Source organism: Macrosteles quadrilineatus, unplaced genomic scaffold, assembly GCF_028750875.1.
Source record: "Macrosteles quadrilineatus isolate MER2022 unplaced genomic scaffold, UCM_ALF_1.0 Scaffold_9__3_contigs__length_116548681, whole genome shotgun sequence".
Lineage (NCBI taxonomy): Eukaryota > Metazoa > Arthropoda > Insecta > Hemiptera > Cicadellidae > Macrosteles > Macrosteles quadrilineatus.
In genome coordinates this window covers 30108090-30133079 of record NW_026542602.1, presented here as the reverse complement: position 1 = coordinate 30133079, position 24990 = coordinate 30108090, and the positions used below count along the sequence as shown (strand labels likewise).

Genomic DNA, 24990 nt, shown 5'->3' with positions numbered 1-24990 from the left:
GCCTATGGAAGGAAGATGCCAAACCTCCCATCCTTTGTTTATTTCTAAATTTACTAATCAGAACACCATCAGGCCAAATTTCAGCATTTAGCAAGTTGTAGTTTTTGTTAGCAGGAATACCTACCTTGAATGATTTGTAGTGTCCTAGAAATTTAGGTTTTATTTCATAACATACTGTCTCTACTTCATATACACTTTTTATATGTTCCGTAATATGTTTGTCAGTAACCTCCAACCCTAGTCTAGAGATGAAAAACCAATCATATTTTTCCGCCACTTTAAGAGATGATGTAGATTTAGCAGTTCCCAATACAACATTTGGTGATTCCACACTTTTTGGCTTAGGGTGAGAAGTCACATTGCTTTCATTATTTTCTTTGTTATTATTAGTTCTTCTCCACACATTAGTATGTCTGTGTCTTCTGTTCTTAACCTCCTTCCATACGTTTCCATCATAATGTTCAATATTTACATTCAATCTGTCATCTGCTGACATCGTCATCAAGTTAGAGTTAGTCACATCCGATTGGTCGTCTTCCATATCCCCGTCCACCGAGAGCGAAAATGTATCCCGGTTTAGGTGGTCCTTGGGCAAAGCCCTCTGATTATCTTTTTTCAATGGTGAAGTGGAGTTAGAGATTTCAGAACCAACAGACTGGACAGACTCATTCTTACTCCCTGCTGTCGGTCTGTTCTTCCTACTGGTCTGTGCATGCACGTTTGAAACTTTATGTGCAGACGAAGGGATCCCTTCTAGTAGGTAACCTTTCAAACTGGTGAAGGGACCTACCTGCCCGATATTGAAATCGGTCAGGTTGGTTACTTTTCAATTTGGTGAGGTAATGAACGCCCTCTTGCTCTTGTGGTGGGGGCATCGACTGCTCTCATTGGCTGCAAGGTTTCTGGGGGAGGGAGTAGTTGTTATGGGGTAAACAGTGCTGCCAACTCAAAAGTCTGGAGCAATAAACATTCCCATACAAGGGTTTTGTGGGTAATTCCGATATTTACGGCTACAAAGTAGGCAGTTTAAATGCCGAAGGAAATTATATGTATAAAATATCTAGTTTGAACTTTTCATAGGTGAAATACTGTAAATAACAAAATACGATATTAAGTCCATCATCTTGCGAACCAGTTTCTTTCCATGCCCCTGGGTCCGAAAAAAAGCATAAACAATTAATAGTGGAACTATTGATTTTTAATCATAGAAAACCCTTATAAAAAAATAATTTATATGTTGGTTGTTCACATTGCAATTGCTTGTAGTCCGTCCGATTTGGATAACTAATTAATAGCTTAAATGAGAGCCGGCATTTCACTGAAGGTTCTTAGACCAAAATATGTAGGATTATTATAATTATAACTGGTGAAATGCGGGTTAAATTGAAGTAAGAATTCGAAAAGTCAAATATATGTTTTTTGGACGAGTAATACAGTAGATCAATATATATGCCGATGCTTAGAGTGAAATCTGTGCACACCTTCAATTTGAGACCTCAACCATGAAAATCGGTTAAATTTATTTTTAAATATAAGAAGATTGACTCTATTAACGTTTAACGAAAACTATCACCGTTTTACAACAAATTGTGTAGCAGTTCCGGTTAATGATAACAACATATACTGAATTGAAGCTTTAGAATAGAAGATTTCAAATGTTTACGGGATAAAATAAAAGATTGGTAATCTTATGGTTAAACGTACGGACACTGACTAGTTTTTAGGTGGAGGAACAAGCAAATTTTCACAGTTTTGAATGTAAACCTGTTTTACTCGAAATATGTTTGAGATAGAAAAACACTCTTGAAATACAAAAGTTGTGGATAATTTAATTCTACACTACCGATCTTCCATAAGATTTAAGATCCAAGCATTGTAGCTTATAAGTTACAGACCAAAATATAATATCTTGCATACTCGAATTTCTTCTGAAATAGCTTTAATCCCCTAAACCACCCTTGAATTTAGAACTTTGCAAAACCCCCAACTTTGTACATCTACACCATATACATGGATTGTCGTCCCAATGCAAAATGTTATTATTCTAGGCCATATATATGTTTTGAGAAACATTATAGTGATCATTTGTCAGTGATATGCCAATCAATATAAAGGTAGGTCAATGGAAAGCATTTATCTACGTGGTGATCGGATGCATAGCAGCTTCAAAACGGATACGTCACAAAATTCGTGTTTGCCTATTAAATATATTGGGTATCTATATATTTAATATATGGATACCTAATATGCCTATAAACATTCAAACTTATGGGTCAATTTGCTGCACACAAAATCCAACAAAGTCTTTTAATAATATAGATACTTATAAGGTTAACAAGGAAACTCCAGAACCACTTGGGTGGAACCCAAAAGTCGGATCAGGATAAAAACTACTTAGTTTTCCTATTTAATGCCTGAAGAATCAGTACACCAAATTTCAACGTTCTAGCTAGTCTGGAAGTTGGATTAGTAATGAATCATTGAGTGAGGGCTTTTACTTTTATATGTTAAGATTATTAGCTAAATATAACACATATGAAAGGTACAAAATAAAATCCATAAGTTAAATAAAGTAGTAGAATATATAAAAACGGAGCTCCAGACAAAGCTGTCTTTAAAATTTGAAATAGGTGTTGCTGCAGACTTTTAATTTTATTCAGCGAGATTACGCCCCTGAATTTAGTGTTACTCCCTCAATATGACAACACTGTTGGATAAATCTAGCTCAGTGGGATAAATGCAGGGATGCAGCAGGCACTTGTAGAGCGAAATTTCCCACAATTTCCATGTAACCGTTTGACTGGTTTTCAGGTTATGTGACAAAATCCAAAACACAATTGAACATAGGATGCACAATAAATCGGATGAGTTTACTTTTGGGCTATTGACTTAATTATTACATCAACCAATTAAATGTATTCTGAACTTGTGTACCCGTTGCGAAATAGAGCGTACTATAGCTAGCCGCCATACCCGTGCTTCGCTAAAGGAACGCTAAATAGAATAATTTATTGTTATGTCCCATAGATCTGTTGTATGAAAAGTTAAATAACTCATAAAATAAATGCCTAACATTTGCATTTAAAGCATCAAACGAATTATTTTTAAAAACGTGTTTTATATCAACTAGACTGCTAGCAGTTACCCACGGGCTTCACCCCGTTCCGTTTGACTTCATAAGTATTAATTAAGACTATTGATTGGATAAGTTAAGTTAACTGATAATCATTTAGCGTTGAACTTACTAAAAAACATCACAGATGCAATTTACGGACTTGAGAGGCCATTAATTCTGGACCTGCCCTTCAGATTTTTGTAAAGAGTTTTATCGAAAAATTTGTTGTTAACATCTATTTTTAATGTTCAAAAGTTACTTAAAAACTACTTAAAGTTACTCAAAAGTTATTGCATTGCATATATATCATGAAAACATCAAAAGAAATTTACAGATATTTTTAGTTGTATATATTGACATCAAGAGAGTTATCAAGATCCCTGCTTAGTTCGCTGACGATATAAATCTGTTTGTGGAAAGTTGCTTCCCTCTATGATTATGAGTCATTTTGCCTTAGGCTTAATACTTTAATTTGAAATGGCAACCATACAAAGTAGGTATTTTAAGCCAAGTACCAGTATGCATGGAGATGAGTGGCACGATTTTGTATCCTTGTTAGTGACTAAGGCTGACATATTCCTTAGACACAGCTGTCAATTAATAGCCCATACTTTGGGCTAATGGAAACTATTGGGACCTACAGTTTATAGTAGAATCCGAACCACATTTTTCCTTGGTAGGTATAAAAAAATTGGTCTAATTATCAGGATAGTACTGCGGATAGTCGTAGTACTCACTAGTAAGGGCGTTAATTCAAACCAGGAAGTATCACATCCACAGTACATGCCTATAAATATCCACATTTCGTGACCTCCTTAGTAGCTGAATTACAGGATGACACCACCGTCTCAGTCTCTTAATGATGTCTTAGCTAAGACTTGACCAAAGATAATGGTTGATTCCACCAAGAATAAGTTAAAAATTGTTGGCATTAACAAAATTCTCTGGATATTGACTATTTCCCAGATTCTTATTGACTCGCCATATGCGTTTGGGCTTTGGGCCAGACATTCAGCACATCTGTGCCAAGACCTCTGGCATTCTCAAAATGATCTGCTGTGCAAGACACTGTTTGAGCATCCATGATTTTTGTATCCATACCTGCTATATATCCAGTATAATTTTTATGTGCGGCAACAACTAGGGTCTTCGGTCTTACTGTGTATTCTGGTCGCTTTTACCAGCACAGCCTTTTTCAATGTCTTAGGCCCCCAATACGGGAAGAATGAGCGTACGCGTAGTATAAATTGTCCTTAAAGTAGTTCTCGTATGTCAAGAAGTTTACAACATAGATTTACATTGTAAGAAAGGGGATTAACCCCGTAACCACGGTGCTCATCTAAGCAGATACTCTGTTTACATTACACTTATAGTCCTCGCCACCCTAAGTTGAGGCAGCCCAAGGCCGCACGGCGTATATCTAGTGCGGCCTTTGGCTGCCTCAACTTAGGGTGGCGAGGACTATAGTCGACCAGATGGTGTGAAGAGAGTTGAACAGTAGCATGAGTATCGATTTACAAATTCCTTTCACAGCTGACGTGAGCTAGGCGATGACCGGTAGGGCTGACTTCCAAGAAACATCGTTAACCTATAAGTCAAACACCCAATCAGCCAATGAGAAGGGCTAATGAAGGAAATGGAGGGGTGAGGAGTCTCGGAGCTGAAGAAACAAATCGAGGAGTTCACCACGGGCCACTGGACCAAGAAGATCGAGAGTTTCGGAGTGTGTGTATCGGTGCATGTGCTTCTGGGACAATAAACAGTATGTAAAAAGAATAAAATATATAACTAAAGTTTTGTAAAACAAACAAGTCATATAGTTTGTCAGTAACTCATTCTTTTAACTTTTTAATTGATTTTCTTTTCTTGTAAATTATAACGTTGTACATTTATTTATCTTATTATTGTTGATCTTTGCCTTTTCAAAGTTTTCTTTTGCTTTACTTTTGTTGTTTTTCTTAATTTAATTTTGTTCATTACATGTTGAGCAACACCCTTAAGCAGTCTTATATCTCATTAACCTAACTCTAACACCTCTAGACTATGAAGTTCAAACATTTATTCAGAGGAAAATTCTTGAGTGATTTTATTGGGTTGGCTAAATAGAGTTTTTGTTTCAACTTTTGAATTACTTATTTCAATTTTACAGTACACTCATTAGTCATTAAACACCAACATTATTTTATTTTACTAGCTATATATTAACTTTGCTTCTTAAGATTGGCACAGTATGATATGCATGATATGCAGTATGATATGTATCGCATATATGATACAAATATAAATATCATTTTATCTTTATGTATAGTTATCTGAGACATGTACGAACAAGAACAATAAAAAAATTTATCTAAAAAAAGAATATTTTATCTATAAAACTGTCAAAATAGTTAGAAGATCAAAATAAAATATATAATCATTTTTACATGTTTTCTTTACAAATTACAGAGAAGTTTACTGGTAAGAATTTTAACAAAATTAACTGCTCTAGATAAATATAAGGTTTATTGGTAAAGTATAAAAACAGTACATAACAATAAAAGGCAACATATAATAATAACTATAGCTGCCCTGTACAGCGGCCAACCTTCTCCATAATATTTTTGTCCAGAGCTGGGGCTACATCTTTCTTCCTGAAACAAACATTTTAATCTTGGTAAAGAAAGTCACAATTTTAAAATACTCGGGGGTACCAAATTATGCGGGTTGATGTAGTTGGTAGTTTCAAATAAAAAGGTCTTATTTTACAATAAATTACCATAGGTACCCTTAACTAAAAGTTTTTAACTGGTTTATTCCGCCTACAAACGTGCGACACAAACTCAAGCTTTAAGGGGCTTTCATTGCTTGTTAAAGACACATGTTAACCTCTTGCCACATTACCAAGAGTTATTCTTCTTGCTAGAAGAATAACTCTTGTTAATGTGGCAAGAGGTAGATATCTTCCTGAGGAGGATCTTATTGGGAAGCTACATGCTTTTATCGGACGCCTGAACTTGTAACTTCAAGAAATCAACTGTATGGGGTGCGCAATAATTTTATTTTTGGATGAAGTGCTTTATGGTCTTGGCCTGCCCTTGTTAACAGTTTTAACAGGATCAGCAACAGGTAAATTAAACCTTTTATATTTTGTCTAGGCCTATATTTCCCTGATCAAGTTAGTGCAAAGAAGTTTTTGTTGAATAATAGTTGTAAAGGTTTTAATTTCCTGAATTGAAATAAGTACCTGGGGACCGAGCCATGGCGTAGTTTATTTTGATTGTAAAAGCAATATACAGGAATGGATGCTTTAGAAGAATTTGAAATTTAAAAAACAATCAAAATTCAAGCTAACACATTATTAAACGACAAAATCAGTTAACAGTCTAACACTTTGTATGATACTCTAATAAAAAAACAAGATCAGCTGATGAACAAGGAGCCGAGCTGTACAAAGTCCACCGCCCAACCATCTTCCGCATCGCAGTCATGACCCTCATCTGCAACTGTGCGCACGAGGTTGGGGTTGGACATTGTAAGTTTTTGTCAGTAAGCCTACTCGTTTTGTTCATAAAACGTCTATGACTGTAAATAGTACATGTCCGTGTTTCGCATTTAAACTCTTGATGACCCTTTTGAAGTTACAGTGTTAAATGTTCTTGTACAAGATCTCATGATGAGGACTTAAGTCCTTAAAACCCGTAATCCATAAGGACTAAACAGGATCAATCTGGCAGTACTGAGGTAATTTTATACCTTTTATAGTTGGTTCATTGATCTTGAGACAAAACAACTCAAATATGAAAATGAATATTATGTTTTTGATATATTTTAACGTAAACAGTAGGGCAATTACAATGTTGGTCATAATTTTTTTTATACAGTAGGCCAACATTTGGTGGCTTTTGTTCATAAATTCGGACTACTTAACAACTGTTTGGATTAGGCGGTATAGTTCATCTTCCCGTTGCGAAGCACGGGCACAGAAGCTAGTAAATTATTAAGTGATTTAATAAATAACTCTATATATAATATTTATAATAAACTATACCTTCAAAAACCTGGCTGTTTAACGGATGATATGGCAGACATTCACTTATCTCACTAGGTGCTCTTCCTTAAGTTCTTCTACGGAGTACAGCGGCCTATAATTAGTATTCCTTTCAGCGCCTTCTGAAGGAGGGTGCATCCATCTCCTGCAAATGAGTAGGCAGTTATGAATTGTAGTTAATAGTAGAACGAGGATAGCTATTCTAGGTATGTTTGAGACGACAGCAGGAAAAGTCTATATTTTGTGCTCTTCTGGTATAGTACTCCTGCACCCCAGTGGCGGATCCAGAGGGGGGGGGGCAGTCGCAGTTTGGAAATATATGTCATATATTTTTGACTGCATTTAATACAGTAGTGCATACAAATTGCGTAAAATAATTTGTCACACTAACTTAGGACAAAGAAATGGTATAAAACTGCCATTTTTGAAGACTTAGTTTAAACAAATTTTTGGGGAGGGAGGGGGTACCCCCGAACCTCTCAGACACCCTGGTCCCCCCCCCTTGTGACTGTTCTAAATCCACCACTGCCTGCACGTCATCTTTTCTAGGGTCAGGATATCAAGCACTACGCCGTGAGTACCCTTAAGCTACATTTCCATTCCTACAAGTCGCAGGCACAAGTCGAGGCACATGTCGTGACCATGACGAGGCACATGTCGCACGTAGTTTTTCATGCCGTTTCCATTCCAGGCACAAGTCCCGCCACTACAACTGGCAGACAAGGCAGTGTTCTCTTTTATTGTGATGTGGTGAGGTTCGGTGGCTGATTTTGATTATATTGTGTTCTACAAATCACCATGGATGACATAACAGCCTCTGCTTTTTTATTTATGGCTGGTGCATACAATGAACTTAGAAGAAAACTACCTAGATAGTGGATAAGAAGTTTTTTGGCTAAAAGAGCATTGGAAGGTGCATTTAATCAATTGATGAGAGATTTGCGCATACAAAGTGGCTTCGAAAATTTCCTCCAACGGACTCAACGAAATTTGAGGTTATGATTACCTGTCATTTATGAGCATGCGGTAGTTTGGAGGACCTGCTGCATGCACGAGTTGCAGGCACATGTGCCCGCGGCCCGGGCACATGTTTTGTCGCGCAGTCAGCGGGCACAAATTTGTGCCGCGACTTGAGCCAGGATGTTTCCATTCCTACAAATTTGGAGATTTGTGCCGGCACAAATTTGCAGGAATGGAAACGTAGCTTAAGATCCTTTAAGATTGGCCGGCAATGATCCAAATGCCGAACAACTGTAATAATCCTAAAGGTTCTGGACAGCATCGTTGTATCATCTGCAAATAATAATGTTTTCCCATTCAGATTAAGGCAGGATTTTGTATAGGTAAGGCCTAACTTATACCCTTAACCTCATTGATGGGTAGGGCAGTCAAAATCGAAGCAAAAATTAAAAGCCGAGTAGGCTAAGTTTGGGAAGATTTCATTAGCTTAGTGTAGCCTAATGTTTTTAATATCATAAAATAAAAATGTCTTAAAATATTATTAGACTAGCCTAGGCTAAGTTAATCATGGGGTTACAGCTCTTTTGCTTGATGCATTGAAATGGATTTGATGAAGTAGAACTACATATTACAACAAGTACTATTACCCCTGATCTATTTAACTGAACAAATATACTTATTATTTATTTTAACGTATGTGATAGAGCCTATATATTTGATAGGCTATGCATAAAAAATGTGACTGTGATAATAGGCCTATATCGCTATTGATCAAGTAGCCTATATACCGTGAGTTAATGTGTCTCAGACGAAGTCTATAGTAAGTTAATTAGTGATTATTCAACGACCAATAAAATGGGCCTACTTAATTACTTGATGTCTTTAAGATGGCTAAGTTATTTTGTTAGTAGTATCAACTAAGTTTAGACTAACCTACAAGGTTTATTATCATACATAAAAATGTTTTGATGGCCGTTGCCCTGGCGGTAGGTTAGTTGTGCATTTGCTACCAACAAAATCCGGGCCCTGTAGGGTGGGTTATAATGCGGTAGAATGGCGATAAACTTAGGTTAGTTGCCCATTGACGCCTTGAACAATAGATCTCTTGAAATTGTAAAGAGCAATGAAGCGTAGGCCTACGAAAAAGCCAGTCTACCAAAATAGGCAAATCATTATGAATTTAATGTGTACCATGTAACCTTGTAAGTTATAGCCATCCACCTCCACCTGTCACGTAAAGCCACAATAATCAAAGAAAAAATCACACTACTCCAGCTGCTGAGAGTATAAAATACGTAGGCTAGCCTATGTCATAAAATGCTAAAAACTCAAATGGTAAACTAAAACTGTCATACGAAAAACTTTATACTTTGTCAGCATCTCATAAAAAATAAAAATATAAAAAAAACTAGTGCACTTGTTGCTCGAAATCGATCAATAGTCTAGTACTGGAAGTTATATTAAAACTAATAGTCATAATTTTCTATGAGTTTAAAAATCCAACTTAAAGCGTAGTATGCAACTAATGGATAGACTAGGCCTATTTGATGTATCGATTCATTCGGTTAGGTTAGGTTAACTTTACTAACCAAACTTGATATATTGAATGAAATAATCAATTTATCGATCGATATATTTATTCAAATTATAGTGTAGGACGTTAGGCCTAAAGTGCAGTTTAATTTTTAAATAGATATATTTTAAATATCGATTATTAATCAATATTTTTAATTTGATAGTTTCAATCGATATTAGCGAAGCCCAGGAAACTGTACCCCCAATTTATTTTATAGGCTACCAGAAACTAATTTGAATTTGCTTGAAACGTTAATATTCTAATGACCATGTCCATGTCCATTATTTAAGTCATTTGAAATCTAGCTGTCTTAATTGTTATTGTTAATCAACATTGTAAAAATGGTAGAACCGTTGATAATAAATAAATGTCAATAAGTTGCACCTTTCAATTTTGTGATGACAAAAATGGTTCTTTAAACTGTAGTAGTTGTAACTTGAGGCCTAAATTGAAAATACACACCTAAAATACAAATTTGTATGACAATTGAAATTGACAAACAATAAATTCTCCAAAATCTAACCTCAAACTTACTAGTAGAGCTAGAGAGCTAGAGCTAGCAGCAGCAGATCTAGAAGAGAAGAAGAAGAAGAAACGCAGAACAGATAGTGAAAACTTACTATCGATAGTATCGATAGTTTGAAAATATCGATAGTGGGTCGATAGTATTATACTATCGATGAGACTATCGATAGTTTTTTTTACGTTAAATTAAGTAAAGAAATCATTATCTGGTACTCTTACATTTCATTGTTTGTCTGTTAATGCATACCTATAGTTAATATTATAGACTATTTTTTTTAATTCATTGTAGAAAAGCTTGGTAGACAAGTAGGCTACCTTCTCAAACATTTGAAAGCGGGGGCATTTGCTAATTTACTACCGGACTTGGGTACATTTGCCTCGTGGGTTTTAGCATACATAGTAGACACCGGTATACGGTATTTTCCTTTGATCTATGGTTTTAGATTGTCATAAAAAAATATATATATATTATTTATGCTATGTGAGTAAAAACATATTTTTTGTAGTGAATAATAAAAAGAAAATAGTAAGAGAATTTTTCTTTTTTTATTGTTGTAACCCTTAAAAAAACTTATTGTTATTTTATACAAATGTTGTAATATTTTGGAAAAAAAACATAAAGGAGGGCGTCACTCATAAATTGTTAAAATTAATAATCTGATACAGCTTTATCTTCGACTAGGTAGAAACTATTGTTTAAACTCATGCAGGCAGGATATATACAATATTATATCACGGCCGCCTTTAACTACAGGCCGCAGCCTGGTAGAATTGGCAACATCGCAAGTGGTGTTGTTCAGTGACAGACGTCCCATAAGATAACATGGCAGACAGGTGACATCAGCTCATTAATTCGCACTTTATTGATTTAAATTTAAATTTATGAACATAAATTTATTAATATATTGAAAATAAAACATACAGAATTGAAAACCGAAACAGTATGAATTAAAATCTATATCTGTACATTTTTAAGCCGAGTCAATATTGTCATAGTCCAGTAACCAATCTTTCGTAAATACACAAACCATTAGCTGCTTCCAAACAAAACAGCTGTTACAGCACCACTTGCGACGTTGCCAGTTCGAAGGCCGCGGCCTGGAGTTAAAGGGGGCCGTGATTATATGCATTAAAATTCCATTTGAGTGACTATCGATAGTACTATCGATAGTATCGATAGTTTTTAAAAAACTATCGAAAACTATCGATAGTGTGACTATCGATAGTAAGTTTTCACTAAGAACAGAACAAGAAACGAGACGAAGGAAGGCTGAAATTTGGGTGGAGTAGAGGTAATTCAAAGAAGTCGAGGGAATTTTCAGAAGTGTAGAGGGTAAGCGACCGCACCGCAAAACACGTGACCACGGCGAAGCCACGCCCTTCCCCCAGAAGGGAGGGGCCGGGACCTAGCTGACCGATTTGAGTTGTCGGTACCAACTTGATATGTGATTTAAGTGAAATGGTACCTAGGTGAAAGGTTGCCTAAAAGAAGGCCTCCCCTTTCAAGTCCTCTAGGCACGTAACACAAAACCAATGTGAATGTGAATCTAATTTAGTAATCATGTCATATTGTTCATCAGATATTGAAACACAACTAATGTGATTCCATTTACCACAAAATCCTTCACACTGGATGCACTTTTCCTCAGATTTAAACTCCAAATTACACGTACCACAAAACTCATCGTCTTCTCCAGCCACCATCTTGACTTTTTTTTAGAAGCCTAGGTCTTACCATGCCACCTATGGTAATAGCTATTTACTTCCCTATAAGGAAATTTGCTAAATACTTCCCAATAAAGAAATTCGCTTAAAAGGAAACATAGTGGGTGGGCATCTAAGGAGTCAGGGGCGGCTTCTGGAAAAAATTTCGTTGGTAGCCCTGACAAGGATTGAGAAGGAGTCTGATCAGGGTATAAGAGGATTTAGGGGCTTTCCTGCAAAATTGGGGAATTTTATAATTGAAATGCAAAATAATGAGTTTTAACGCTTTCCCTTTATTTACATATAATTAAATGTCTTTATTTATCTATAATTATGAAATATCTACCAAAATTTTGGGTAAGCCCAGGCCTACCTGGCCTGCCCTATGGAGCCGGCCCTGTAAGGAGCCATTTAACACTCCGTGTCAGATGACGGCACTGTAAAGATCTTGTTAAGATCAACTAGCAACTGTGTGTTGATAAAGAATACAGAATCCTCATTGTATTATCTTACTATCTCAAGTTTCATGTTCTCTTTTGAAACATTAAAAGGACAGGCTTGGCTGGCATCATTACGATTGCTTTGTTGTCGATTGCAATTGGAACCTCTTGTTCGGGTGAGAGATCTACTAAGAAGTTCAACACCACAGTCGTTAAGCCTACTTTTGCTTGAGTTTGCCCAAAACGCATACCTGAAATGTAAAAAGTAGTAAGTTTAAATAAATGTTAAAATGTAACTAAGAAAGCTCTAAAATATTAACCTTAGATTTAAATTCTGTTTCAATGCTTCGAGGTGGATTATTTATTGTTTAAGTCACATCTATTTATATCTCGTTTACCTCAACTTATAAATAAAAAAAATTGTTGAACAATGTTTTTAAAAAACATAAGCATAAGTGAATTGTATTAAAATTTGCAATTTGAGCTAGAAGCTACCTACTTAAAGAATCCACCCGTCCTGTCAACTTACACCAAATCCGTCCACTATTTTTTGTTTGTTGTTTTTTTAACTTGCTTCTTTATGTTCATAAAAACTGCAATTAAATAGAAATATTGCTTCCGTTATATCAGTTATATCATTCTTTATGCTTTAGAGCTCAAACGATTAAGCCCCATGTAGCTTTAAATTAAGTAGGTACCTATAATTTAATAAATTTATTAAAAACAACTGGTGGATTTGTAATGAAAATATTGTTCTTGATTTTTACATAAAGTGAAAGGGTTCATTGGACATTATTGACAATTCTTAAGTTACTGGTTTTAGCGAATTTCCCATATAGGGAATAAGCTATTACCGTAGTACTCATGGTAAGACCTGGACGCGGGACCGATTTTTTTTTTTCGTTTCGAGGTCCCTAGAGGCCAAAAACACCATCCGTTCAAATTCATATATATATATATATTTATATATTTATATATATATATATGTGTCCGTTAGCACGATAACTTGAGCAAAAATGATCCGATTTTGATGAAATTCGGTACAAACGTGTAAACCTACGTTTATTCGAACGAGTTCGCGATCCAGCATGATCGGACCATGGGAACGGGGGTTTACGGGGGGTTTTATGGGGTAAAAATAGGTATTTCGCATTTTTGACCCAAAAAACATAAAATTTAGCAATTTTTTTCCAAACCATTTTGTTGAGCTTAAAAAAACAAATAATTTAGTATATTGAAGCGTTATTATGCGCCTAATGGTTACGGAGAAAATTCCAAAAAATTGTAAATTTAAAATTCCCATGTTATTCTTATGGAGAATAAGTAAACTGTTGTAGTTTGCTTGTTTATGAACATATTTTGATCAAATTTGAAAAATTTTTCTATTTCTTACTAACTATTAACATAAAAAAACAGTTTTACCTCCCTGATGCAGCAAACCTAAGTACTTGTTAAACTAATTCTATTTAAATCGGGAATAAATGTTATATTTTTAAGTAGACATTTCAGTGTAAATCAAATCAGACAAAAGGAAATTCGCTTAGTCTGCAGGTTTGCTGCGGCGGGGGTATTTAAGTTTGTCCTGGGGAACTGGCGATGTAAAAAGTTCCCCGGGGGGCCAATGTGTGTTCACCTTTTACCTTCTTCTTCACCGCCACTCTCCTTAAGACAGGGACGTCTTCTTCTTTGGGCAAAGCCCCAATAAGTTTATTGATGGTCAAAGATTGACCTGAGTTCTTAATTTGGATAATCTGGTTCAGTGTCTCTTCTGTACGTGTTCTATGACCTACCTGCACTTCTTCAAGGTAAGCCAGCTGCTATCCTCCTTTTTCTATAAGTAACTATGGTACAGTGTATTAATTGTTAATTGTTTTTGTAGAAGCCTTTGTTCTTCAAGATATAGTCTTTAATATATCTCGCTAAGAGTGTGGCTCGTTCTCTCTTAAGGGGGGTCTACACGCAAGGATTCCGGGTACGTTTTACCTGCGCAGGTAAAACGTTGCAGTCAAGTCGTTGCAACGAAATGTGTCCACACGGTACAGGTTTCAGCACCATCTTTTAGTATACTGTAGTTTTGTGATAACTTTCAGTGTATGTGCATGTAATATTATGGAAGATGTGTTACTGTAGTCGATTTCTGCAGCCAGTGTTACAAGAAAACAAAGAAATAAGTCTGAGCGACAACGGCGCTCATTATAGTCAAGACGTTGGTTACTAAAAAGACAACCAATTTCATAATAGTTTCTCTGTTCACGTTGGAATCTACTGCTTTGTATTTTTTTTAAGTCTCTAAAGTCTTTTTCTTATCACAGTCACTAAGTTCCTTACTCTTGACCCTCCATAAATAAGGAAAACTTCTGCACAGTTCGATGAATTCAACAATAAAATCACGGGGACATTGGCGAATATCTGCGATCCTAATAAAAAACACACTTGTACCTCTGACAGAGCACGTGAAGACAACACTGCATACTGGGGTTTTGAGCGTGAAGACGGAGTTAAAACGGATGACAGTGTACACACGCAACGACTTTTTTGAAAACTTTGTCAAAACTATGCTCTCCGCAATAGTTTTATCGCTCCGTCTTCCGTCTCCGGGCAGTTTTCAAAGATGCACAGTTTTGCGGTACACACGCAACGATTTTACTTGCGCAGGTAAAAAGTTCGGTAATCCTTGTGTGTAGACCTGCCTTTAAACATATTTATTTACACTCTGCAGCCACAGTACATGTGAATGAAACAAACCCTAGAAGTGCACTCAACCACTACGGTGGCACCAAGTTCGATCTACTGTTAAATATTAAGAAGAATATGCTACACTCCGTGAAGCAATGTATCGGAGAATAGATAAACATATATTCTGCAAGAACTATCAACGCTAAAAACCTCCTAACGAACGCTTCTAAAAACAAAGTACGGTACCAGATTACTAAAAAATTATTATTAAGTTCTTGCCTCTGGGGAAACAAATATTTATCATGAATATTATTGCAATTATCTGAGCAAGATAAAGAAGTTACAGAGGAATCGCAGGATTCTCAGCAAATTGGGATTATGGTTGCAGATCAGTTTTGTCATTGCCAAGTAAAGAATGTCTCGCTTGCTTTGATAAAAATAACAAAAGCAACATACCAATGCAGTTTCTTGGTCCTTCTCCAAAAGGCATGAAGACGTAAGGATGTCGTTTCTTGACCTGATCGTCACTGAATCTCTCTGGGTCGAAGGTGTAAGGATCGGAATAGTAGTGAGGATCGTGGTGCAGCGAGAACAAAGGGATGATAATCTTCATGCCCATCTCTATAAGGAGGTCTGAGTCTGGCACTTGGTACGGTTGTGTACACACTCTAGTTAGAACCTGTCCTGTCCCGTACAGACGAAGTGCTTCTGAAATTTAACAAAAAGTGGGTTTAAATATTTCTCTATATTGCATGACATCTACAACTCATTTTCTGAAGAGAAACTATTTCATTTCAACCTACCCTCAGAAGAAGTCTTTTATTAAGATAGAATATCAGTTTTCTATTTTCTTACCTTTAATTGTGTATATCCATTATCTCCTTTAGACTCTAACTTTCTCAGGTAAGCTAGCTTAACTCTATTTTTACTTCCCCCCCCCCCTATACCATAGTATATATGGAGAAAGTATTGTTTTCAGTGAACGACCGCCATTCTGAAAAAACTGCCTCCATCTTGGAAATTTAAATCTTTTTCTGTACCTTTTGAATTAATTATCCGAAATGCCTTATTTATGTCTTAAATTAAATGTTTTAGACTCATGTATGAGGGTTACATATAATTAAACAGTTTAATATGTTCTAAGCATAAATTGTATTTATATTAAAAAAAAATATATATCTATAATAATGATATAAATTTACAAAATATTTACAAAACTAAGCTTTATCTCTTTTTAGCGAATTTCCCATATTAAGCTATTGCTGTAGTACTCATGGTAAGACCTGGACCAGGGACCGATTTACTTTTTCGTTTTGACGTCCCTAGAGGCCAAAAACACCATCCGTTCAAATTCATATATATATACAGTTAGGTATGTGTCCGTTAGCAAGATAACTCGAGCAAAAATGATCCGATTTTGATTAAATTTGGTATAAACGTGTAAACTTACATTTATTCTAACGAGTTTGCGAACCAGCATATGATCGGATTACGGGAACGGGGGTTTATGGGGGGTTTTATGGAGTGTCTATAGTTTCCTATAGGGAAATTCACTAAAAAAACACCCTGGATTTTATGATTAACTAAAAGTTACAAGTTGTAACTTGTAATTTCCATAAGATTTAAATTAGGTGATCAGCTGATTTACTAATAATATTAGTTTGAAGTTTAGTTATGATACAGGCCCTGTAGATCCTAATCATCTGTGAAACATGTTGTTTAGTTAGGATATTCAAACAACAAAATAGTGACATATTGCATATGGGCCTGTTTCATAATAAATTACAAACTAATATTATTAGTAAATCAGCTGATCACCCAATGCAAATGTAATGGAAATTAAAAGTTACAACTTTTAACTTTTAGTTTATTATGAAACAGGCCCCTTTAAGGTTGCTGTACTTAAACATATATTTAATTAATATCACATTACTTTATTACTATTATTTCCTTACACAACCCTCTGACCCTATCATATCCTTAAAGGTTACCCACTTTGTAAAAATGTCTTATAAGGGTTTTTAAACCCCATAACAATCCTCATATATTATTTACAGTATTCTATTCAAAAGTTTGAAAGTAACTATATTAAGTTACTTTTCATTATGCAGGTAGTTAATATGGTAAATATTTTCTGCACTGTAGTAAGTCTAACAAAGTGAGATAAGATAATTCAACCTGAAGACATCAAACATACCATTGATAACTTGATCTAGATAAGGCATTTCGTGTAGCAATTGGTAAGACATTTTCCCTCCATTCCTTTCCACAGCGTCTTTAACTTCTCGGTGAAGTCTCTCCTGGATTTTAGGATGTCTGGCCAGCTCGTAAAGGCAAAAAGACATTAGCGATGATGCAGTTTCAAATCCTGCGATCAAGAAGACAAACGTCTGGGCTGACATTTGCTCTATCGTGAGACCTGCAACAGGAGATTGTTGAGTAATTTGTTGTGAGCTATAATCAAGGATTACATCCCCACAGTTGACATTTTGGTCAAATTAACTTTGATATTCCACTTTTTGGGGACGTCATGTTGGGGAAGTCTTTATGTGTTGAATAAAGATTGGATTCGATTTGAGTGGTAGTAATAATTTATAATAAGTAGGTAAGCACAAGGCACAATAACAAAATTATATCCTACAAATTACATTATTTACATTAGTTATGAATAATTTAAATCCAAAACCAAAATAAGGTTTTACAAATGTTAATTTAATTGTACTTACCATCTGACTTATCACAGGGCCTCTCTCCATTTTCATGACCATTTTCTTCTGAAGATTTTATGGGTTTCACATTGGTAAGCAAGTCTAAGAAGTCATTTCTCTTTATGTTGTTTTTTTTACGGTATTCTATGGTGTCTTTGATAAGATTAGTTACAAAATCTCTAGTTTCAGGCTTCACCAGGTTGATCCTGAGTAAACTAATGAGGCCAGGAAATACCACCAGAAAGATTCTCCTGATGTAACGAAGCATGTTTGTTTTCATGGTTTTGCCGAATATACGATAAAATTCAGTATTTTGATCTGCTATGGCGTTAGTCTCTATCCCGAAAGCACAAGACGCTATTATCTCCAGTGTAAATCTTGCAAGCAGATTTTTTGCATCAATCGTCCTATTTTTCTCTATTTCTGATTCAATTTGTTCTTTTAACTGTTCGCTGCATTTCTCCATCAACTGAAACATAAGTTTCATTTTTCCAGAGGTAAAAGTTGGTGTTAGTTTTGACCGCATCTCTTTCCACTCTTGGCCTTTTAAAGTAAGTAGATGCTTTAGTATGTATTCATCAGGATTACCCATTAAAACCGGTCTGTCTACAAAGTGCTGGAAATCTTTTACCATAATTTTTTTTATCAACTCCGGATCCTTTATTACCAATGCTGGTTTCCTGAATTCTATTATACCGTAGTATCTTTCGTTTGGAAACTCGTTGTATATGTTGTCATGAGCTTTTCCGGTGAATGTTTTTGCAAGTGCAATTTCCTTTGTCGATCCAAAAGGAAACTCTGCTCTTTTATGTGGCACATTTCTCTTCTCCCAATAATTGTAATTTTTTGTTAGATACCAATAAATTGAGAAAACGGCCAGAGCAAAGATATATAGTATTTCTGTTGATGCATGTTCCAAAATCAGTCCCATTTTACCTGTTTGTAAAGAAAAAATTAATAATACTAGGTACTACAATTGGTTATGCATTAATAGAGAAACAATTAACTAAAAAAGAAACTCTTTTAACTTTGCTTGAACAATATTACAGACCAGTTCATATGTTGGTGACACTGATTGCTAGTGTCAAAAGAATATTGTTTTTATTATTTTTGAGTTAATTTTATGATTTGTACTATTGTACAACCTATATAACTAGAATATAACTTATATCTATATATATAATTCCGTAAGTCAAATTTTTGTAAAGAAATTGTGAGTGACTGGATGGCCGTAGAAGGATGGGAGGGGTCTTATTTTAAAGGTCTTGACGTGAATTTTGAGGGAAAACTATTCATTTTTCTAAATTATGCACGAAAAGGTTATTACGGAATAAATTAATTCACATTTAAATAGCACGGGAATCTAAGTCATGTCTGCTTTGTTTACTTTAAAACATGTGGTTTAACTTTATTTACAGCATATGGTAATTTGTAATATGTACTGTGCATGGTGGAAGGAAAAAACATAGGTGTGCTATTCCCGTCATATTCTGACGTCACTCGGATTGCAAACAAAAGATCACCTGATTCTTACTGTCAAATTCGTATGTATTTGTTTTGATTTGATTGTTATTGTTTTTTTACTGTGTATACTATTATAAAGCTTAAATATACTTTTTTCCCAATTTTAAGGGTCTAAATTAGTTAATGGAGTACGATTGGTTGTGTTAGCCATGTCCAAAAATAGTGTAAAGTTAGAAGGAATTACTGGAGTAGGCAAAGGGAACATATTTTTCATGCCAAAAATAAAACTAATATCAACCAATCTGAGTTTAAATTTTCTCTTAAAAAATCGCTGTTACTACTGTATAAATAAAGCGCAAGGCCAAACCTTCACAAAAGTTGGCAATTATAAAAAAAAAAAAACAGTGTTTACCCAGTGGTCAACTTTATGTTACTTTTAGCCGGGTGATTTTGCATTTTACAATTTGGAGGATGACATTACCTCTATGTGTTTTTTCGAAGTGAATTTGTATATATTCAAAGACATTTATATATATTTAATTAATAGTCATGAAAATTACTATTGAACATGTTCCTTAGTTGTATTATGATTAGAAAGTTTATATTATAAACACAAATTCTTGTCCTCCTGTCACAATAAACAACACCCAACTTCCCGAAGTAACTGAGGTTAAATACTTAGGTATCCATTTAGATAGGAAGTTAACTTGGAAAACACACATTTGGAGAAAACGGCAACAACTAAATTTAAAATCGAATCAGTTAAATTGGCTCATCGGAAGAAAATCAAAACTTAGTCTAGAAAATAAATTATTGCTATATAAAACTATATTGAAACCAATCTGGACATATGGAGTGCAACTATGGGGCTCAGCGAGTACTTCTATTATAGAAATTCTCCAAAGATACCAATCGACAATGCTGAGGAAGATAACAAATGCACCATGGTATGTCAGCAATAGGACACTACATCAAGACCTTAAGATGCCTACAGTTAAGGACAAAATCATGACCATAAGTGAACGATATATTACGAAATTGGAATCTCATGAAAATCATTTAGCTCTTAACTTATTAAACAACATGGATACAATTTACAGACTTAAGAGGCCATCAATTCTCGACCTGCCCTACAGATTTTTGTAAAGTGTTTTTATTGAAAAATTTGTTGTTGAGAGTGCTTAACAGCTATTTTTAATGTTCCAAAGTCAATTTTTCGTATTACATATTATTTACTTATTGTTCAATATATAATAGAACAGATTGTAAAGTAAATAAATAAAAAAAAATATTATAAACACACTGCATGAACAGTCCTTTGGAATTTTTATTTTAAACAGAGCAGACATCAAAATGCTTTATGCAGCTATGTAATGACTAACTATCATACGTATATTATAACAAATAAAAATGTTAAACAATAATTCAAGGTAGAGGATAACCCATGAGACTAATAATTTGTACAAAATACTAACTAGAATAATAGGGGCTATTGCCCCTACAAGCCACTAGTAGGTTATATAACTGGGGAACGATCAGTTATCTATATAATTAATAGGCTACATGAAACTTTGTCGGTTGAACTCCTCCGCCATTTCTTAACCGATTTTATCCATTGACGTCTCATTGGAAAGAGCTCTGCCCCAGTGGCTTTGAAAGTTCACTTGTTATCCTTATGAAGAACATAATTGTTTACATTTTGATCAGCTGTATAATTTTATTGCTGTTATTTATTTTTCAATTCAATGAAACACATTGAGTACATTTATTTACTACTAGCTGTACCCGCGGACTTTGCCCCGTTTAACTTCTTAATTTTCAAGATGAGCTCGTTCGCATGGCTCAATCACGTCCTGGTTGAAGTTCGTTCGCTACGCTCACTCACCTTGTGTTGCTATGACGGATAGTGTTAGCATGATTGTAACTTAATGTGCATTTATCGTTGTTTTGTGTAGCTATAATTTGTTTATTTGCTGTTTTTTTCTTTTAAATGCCTCCGACGCGACGACAACGAAACATAGACAGGAGGCGTAATCGTGATGACCGCAGCTACAGAACAGTGGCGCGTAATAGGCTTAACTCATCACAGTCAGCACCTGATCCTGGACAATCTCAACTATTAGGTTATAAATGCGCCCTAACACTACCCCAAAACGACTTTTCATTCTCAATTGGCCCTCTATCAATGACCTGTGTTGCCTGTACAGCGAGGCATTTTGAGAAGGAGAAAACCGGCCGGAATGCTTTAGGTTTATCAATAACAAAGATAAACATGGTCTGAGTTACATACCGGTAATCTTTGAGTTGATTCTTTTAAACACATTGTATATATGACTGTTACCTATTTGTTTTGAAATAACTCCTGTAATACTTTGCAATTGCTCGAATTCAAGCAACATGCACACTAGTTTCTTATGATTGGATCGTTTGGTTTCAATTAAACAATGTTTAAAATTACGGTACTGAAATAAGAAAAGAAACAAATTGTAAGCAAAACACAACCCCTATATTGCACTTGATGGAACTAACACAAATTGTCTTCAGCTGATCTTTAAGGATGATAAACCTACTAAGGGGTAGGGTATGTTTTATCATAGACAAAAATAATTAAATATAGACTGTCAGCCAAGCTGCGATTAGCACAGGTTCTGGCATCTGCTGGGAGCGCCATGTAGTTACGCCATAACTACACGGCGCTCCTAGCGGTGGGCGTCAGAACCTATGCTAATCGCAGCACGGATGATGGTCTATATTTAATTCTTTTTGTCTATGGTTTTATCTATGACCTTACCCTCTTACTAAATAGCACACAAATTTCTACAAAAAAAAAATTTCAACTAAATAAACAAACACCTGTTGATTGTATCGACCAGCTGTTCCATTTTACTTAATTACATCATTTAAACTTAAGAATCATGTAAGGAGTAGCCTTTTGGAAATCAGCCTGTGGGGCAGAGCTCAACAAATTACCTTTTAGGGCAAATCGAAACACTCTTAAGCTTAATTTGTATGTTCTCTAGAGCTTATGCCTATATTTTGATTTGGTAAAAGGCCTTAAAGATTACAAAAATTTGACTGTATTACTATTCATTACCTTTCAAGATGCAATACAGTATGTTTTGTGGCAACTGCTAAATCTTCGGGTGTATCATAAAATTTATTTGTCATACACTGGTGTATAACAATATTGGTGTAGTGCATAATAACTGATATTGCAATATAATGGATTTTTTTTTGCTACTTTTAATGTATGTTTCCTTTTATAGAAGTGTGTTTATATAATACAACAAAAATGTGCCTAGGAGCTAGGACTGAATGCTAGAGCTAACTTACTTCCATTTAGACCAACTAACACACACACTCACTGTAAGATAGAAAATTGTAAAAAAAAGTGTTCACTTGATTCTATAAGTCAAACTAATGCCAGTTTTTATGGTTAAATCAACATAACATACACAGTAATAAACTTATCTATGAGCTACAAACCATTTAGAATCCATCCAACACTGATGCTCAGTTCCAATGGAGCCCACTCTAAATTAAGGCACTTGAACTAGATTGCGTTTAATACCCAAGGCTGATAACTCCTTAACAACAAACAGTAAATAATATTATCTAGAGTTTTTTACAACTCATTCTGATCTTATCTTGCAGAAATTGCTGAGTCATTTCTAAGTCACTCCATTGTTTAGTAAACAGTACCAATGGGATTGTCATGTTTATATGAAAGTTAAATTAAATTTAAAAACCAAAGCCCCCCTTTTTGAATTTATCTCCTCTATGAGTAATCCAAATGTAATATTTCTTATTTGCTTAGTGATAAATCACGATCAGCTGTATTGAAATAAACAAAAATCAGCAGTAAATGGCTTCTAATGCTACTTTTATGGAGAACATTTTACCTTATATCTAATTTTGTGTTAAAATTTGGGAAATTTCATTATTTTTCCCGCCGTCACTGGATCAAGACATTTAATTTGAGCCCTCTCCCGTCGTTCTACGACTTCCCAGTCGCCCACAATTTTGACGCAAAGAATCGGCTTACATAATTAATATATAGATACCCGCCCAAACCTGCAGACTAAATAAATTCCCATTTAAAGCTGGCTAGATTTTCACTAAAATATTCCCTAAAAAATGTCACATTTACTTCATATTTAAATAACATTAATTTTAGGCGTACTTAGGTTTGCTGTTACAGGTAAGGTAAAAAAGGTGTATTTTTTTATTGAAATGTTGAAGGTTAGTATAAAATAAACAACTTTGGCAAATTCAATTAATATATATCCATAAACAAGCAAACTACATCAGTTTTCTTTTTCTCCATAAGAATAACACATAGAAATTTTAATATACACTTTTTTTCTGAATTTTCTCCGTAATCGTCTGACATACAACAACGCTTCAATTTACTAAATAATTTGTTTAATGCTCTACAAAGAAAATAGAAAATTTTATGTTTTTAGGGTAAAAAATTGGAAATCCCTATTTTTACCCCATAAAACCCTATTCCCATGGTCTAATAATGCTGGTTTGGATAAGTGTAGGTTTACAAGTTTGTACCAAATTTCATCAAAATCAGATCATTTTGCTCAAGTTAACTTATCAAGCTACCGCACATACAGGGTGAGTTTTAATTGTCCTCCCAAAACTTTTTTCTACATTTTTTCAAATATCAATCCCAGACCACTTCCAAACATTGTTGGGTAGTAAGTACTTCATTTTGACAAGGTGGTCATTTCCGGCCGCCATCTTGGGTCCGCCATATTGGATGCAAAATTTTTTTTCAAATGTAAAGGTGGGGTTGTGACCCATTATTTCAAAAACTTTATTTTTAGCCCATTTTAACATTGTACATTTACAAACTAAGACCATAATCTCAAAATAGTGCTAGATAAAGATAAGTATACACTACCAGTAATTGTCGACCTATTTTCACTTGGTTATGACTGATGTATTTTTTCGGCCGCCATCTTGGATCCACCATTTTGAAATGTGATAAATTATTTTAAATATGAAGGGGGTGTTGTGACCCATCGTTTTGAACTACTTTTTTAAGCTTAACTCAATGCCGCAATTCATTTTTTGTTATCAAGTTTTATTTATGAAATATTGCAATTTTTTTGTTAAAAATGTCAATATTTCAAAATCAAAAACGAAAATGAAAAACGAATCATGGAATTAAGTTCAGCTTAAAAAAGTAGTTCGAAATGATGGGTCACAACACCCCCTTCATATTTAAAATAATTTATCACATTTCAAAATGGCGGATCCAAGATGGCGGCCGAAAAAAATACATCAATCATAACCAAGTGAAAATAGGTCGACAATTACTGGTAATATTTACATTAAGAGAGAGAGAGAGAGAGAGATCTTTATTTACAAATCATTAAGTCATTAAGATTGAAAATTGCGTCAATTATATTACAGAAACTTCTTTCGAGAGTGTCTTTCAGAATAATTTATCTACAGAGCTTGCCAGACCAAGAACTCTCCAACGCCGTAGAAAGGATGATGGTGCAGCCAATCCCGGAGTACCTACTGTAACTGTCTTCAGCTTCTCAGGACTAGAACTCTTGATTTCAGCTGGCAGGTGGTTGAAACATTTGGCTCCGATGTAAGAAGGCTTACCGGTACCCTCATATCTTTTACTGTGGTGTGTAGGCAGATTAAAATTACAGGCATGCCGGGTAAAGTGCTGGTGAACATTATCATTCCGTGGTAATCTTAATTGATTTGCAGGCTATGGTGACAACTTCAAGTATGTAAGTATTTATTAGTGTTAATATCTT

At 34.9% G+C, this 24990-nt stretch overlaps 2 protein-coding genes across 7 annotated transcripts in view; both read right to left on the bottom strand.

Moving 5' to 3' along the window:
- Positions 1-5601: 5601 nt before the first annotated feature.
- The window catches only part of LOC129004447 (uncharacterized protein K02A2.6-like), a 156792-nt gene continuing 137403 nt past the window's right edge, over positions 5602-24990 (bottom strand). Inside the window, exons 1-3 of one of the 4 annotated variants that reach the window (XR_008491712.1) lie at positions 10216-10249; positions 7146-7290; positions 5602-5748 (exon numbers count right to left, since the gene is read on the bottom strand). The gene's annotated coding sequence lies outside the window, so the exon portion shown is untranslated. Of the gene's footprint in view, positions 5749-7145; positions 7291-10065; positions 10250-24990 lie in introns of those variants that run through there. The other 3 variants (XR_008491711.1, XR_008491710.1, XM_054433041.1) reach the window with 3 other exon arrangements.
- On the bottom strand, positions 12184-22776 carry LOC129004451 (probable cytochrome P450 6a13). 3 transcript variants are annotated; one of them, XM_054433045.1, is made up of 5 exons: positions 22685-22776; positions 17753-18670; positions 17224-17445; positions 15483-15734; positions 12184-12601 (listed from the first exon to the last, which is right to left on the bottom strand). In XM_054433045.1, exons 2-5 carry the CDS (start codon positions 18663-18665, stop codon positions 12435-12437), a joined length of 1554 nt encoding a protein of 517 aa, XP_054289020.1. In that variant the 5' UTR covers positions 18666-18670; positions 22685-22776; the 3' UTR covers positions 12184-12434. The 3 variants fall into 3 exon arrangements, with proteins under 3 accessions (XP_054289020.1, XP_054289022.1, XP_054289019.1); XM_054433047.1 differs by lacking the exon at positions 22685-22776 and adding an exon at positions 22532-22647; XM_054433044.1 differs by lacking the exon at positions 22685-22776 and adding an exon at positions 22293-22509.

Excerpts from the sequence above, each read along its gene's own strand:
- LOC129004451 (XM_054433045.1), bottom strand. The coding sequence starts at position 18,665 with ATGGGACTGATTTTGGAACATGCATCAACAGAAATACTATATATCTTT. Across the intron at positions 17,446-17,752 it reads GCCCTGTGATAAGTCAGATG|GTCTCACGATAGAGCAAATG; the intron begins GTAAGTACAATT and ends CTCCTGTTGCAG. Across the intron at positions 15,735-17,223 it reads TCTAGATCAAGTTATCAATG|AAGCACTTCGTCTGTACGGG; the intron begins GTATGTTTGATG and ends GTTAAATTTCAG.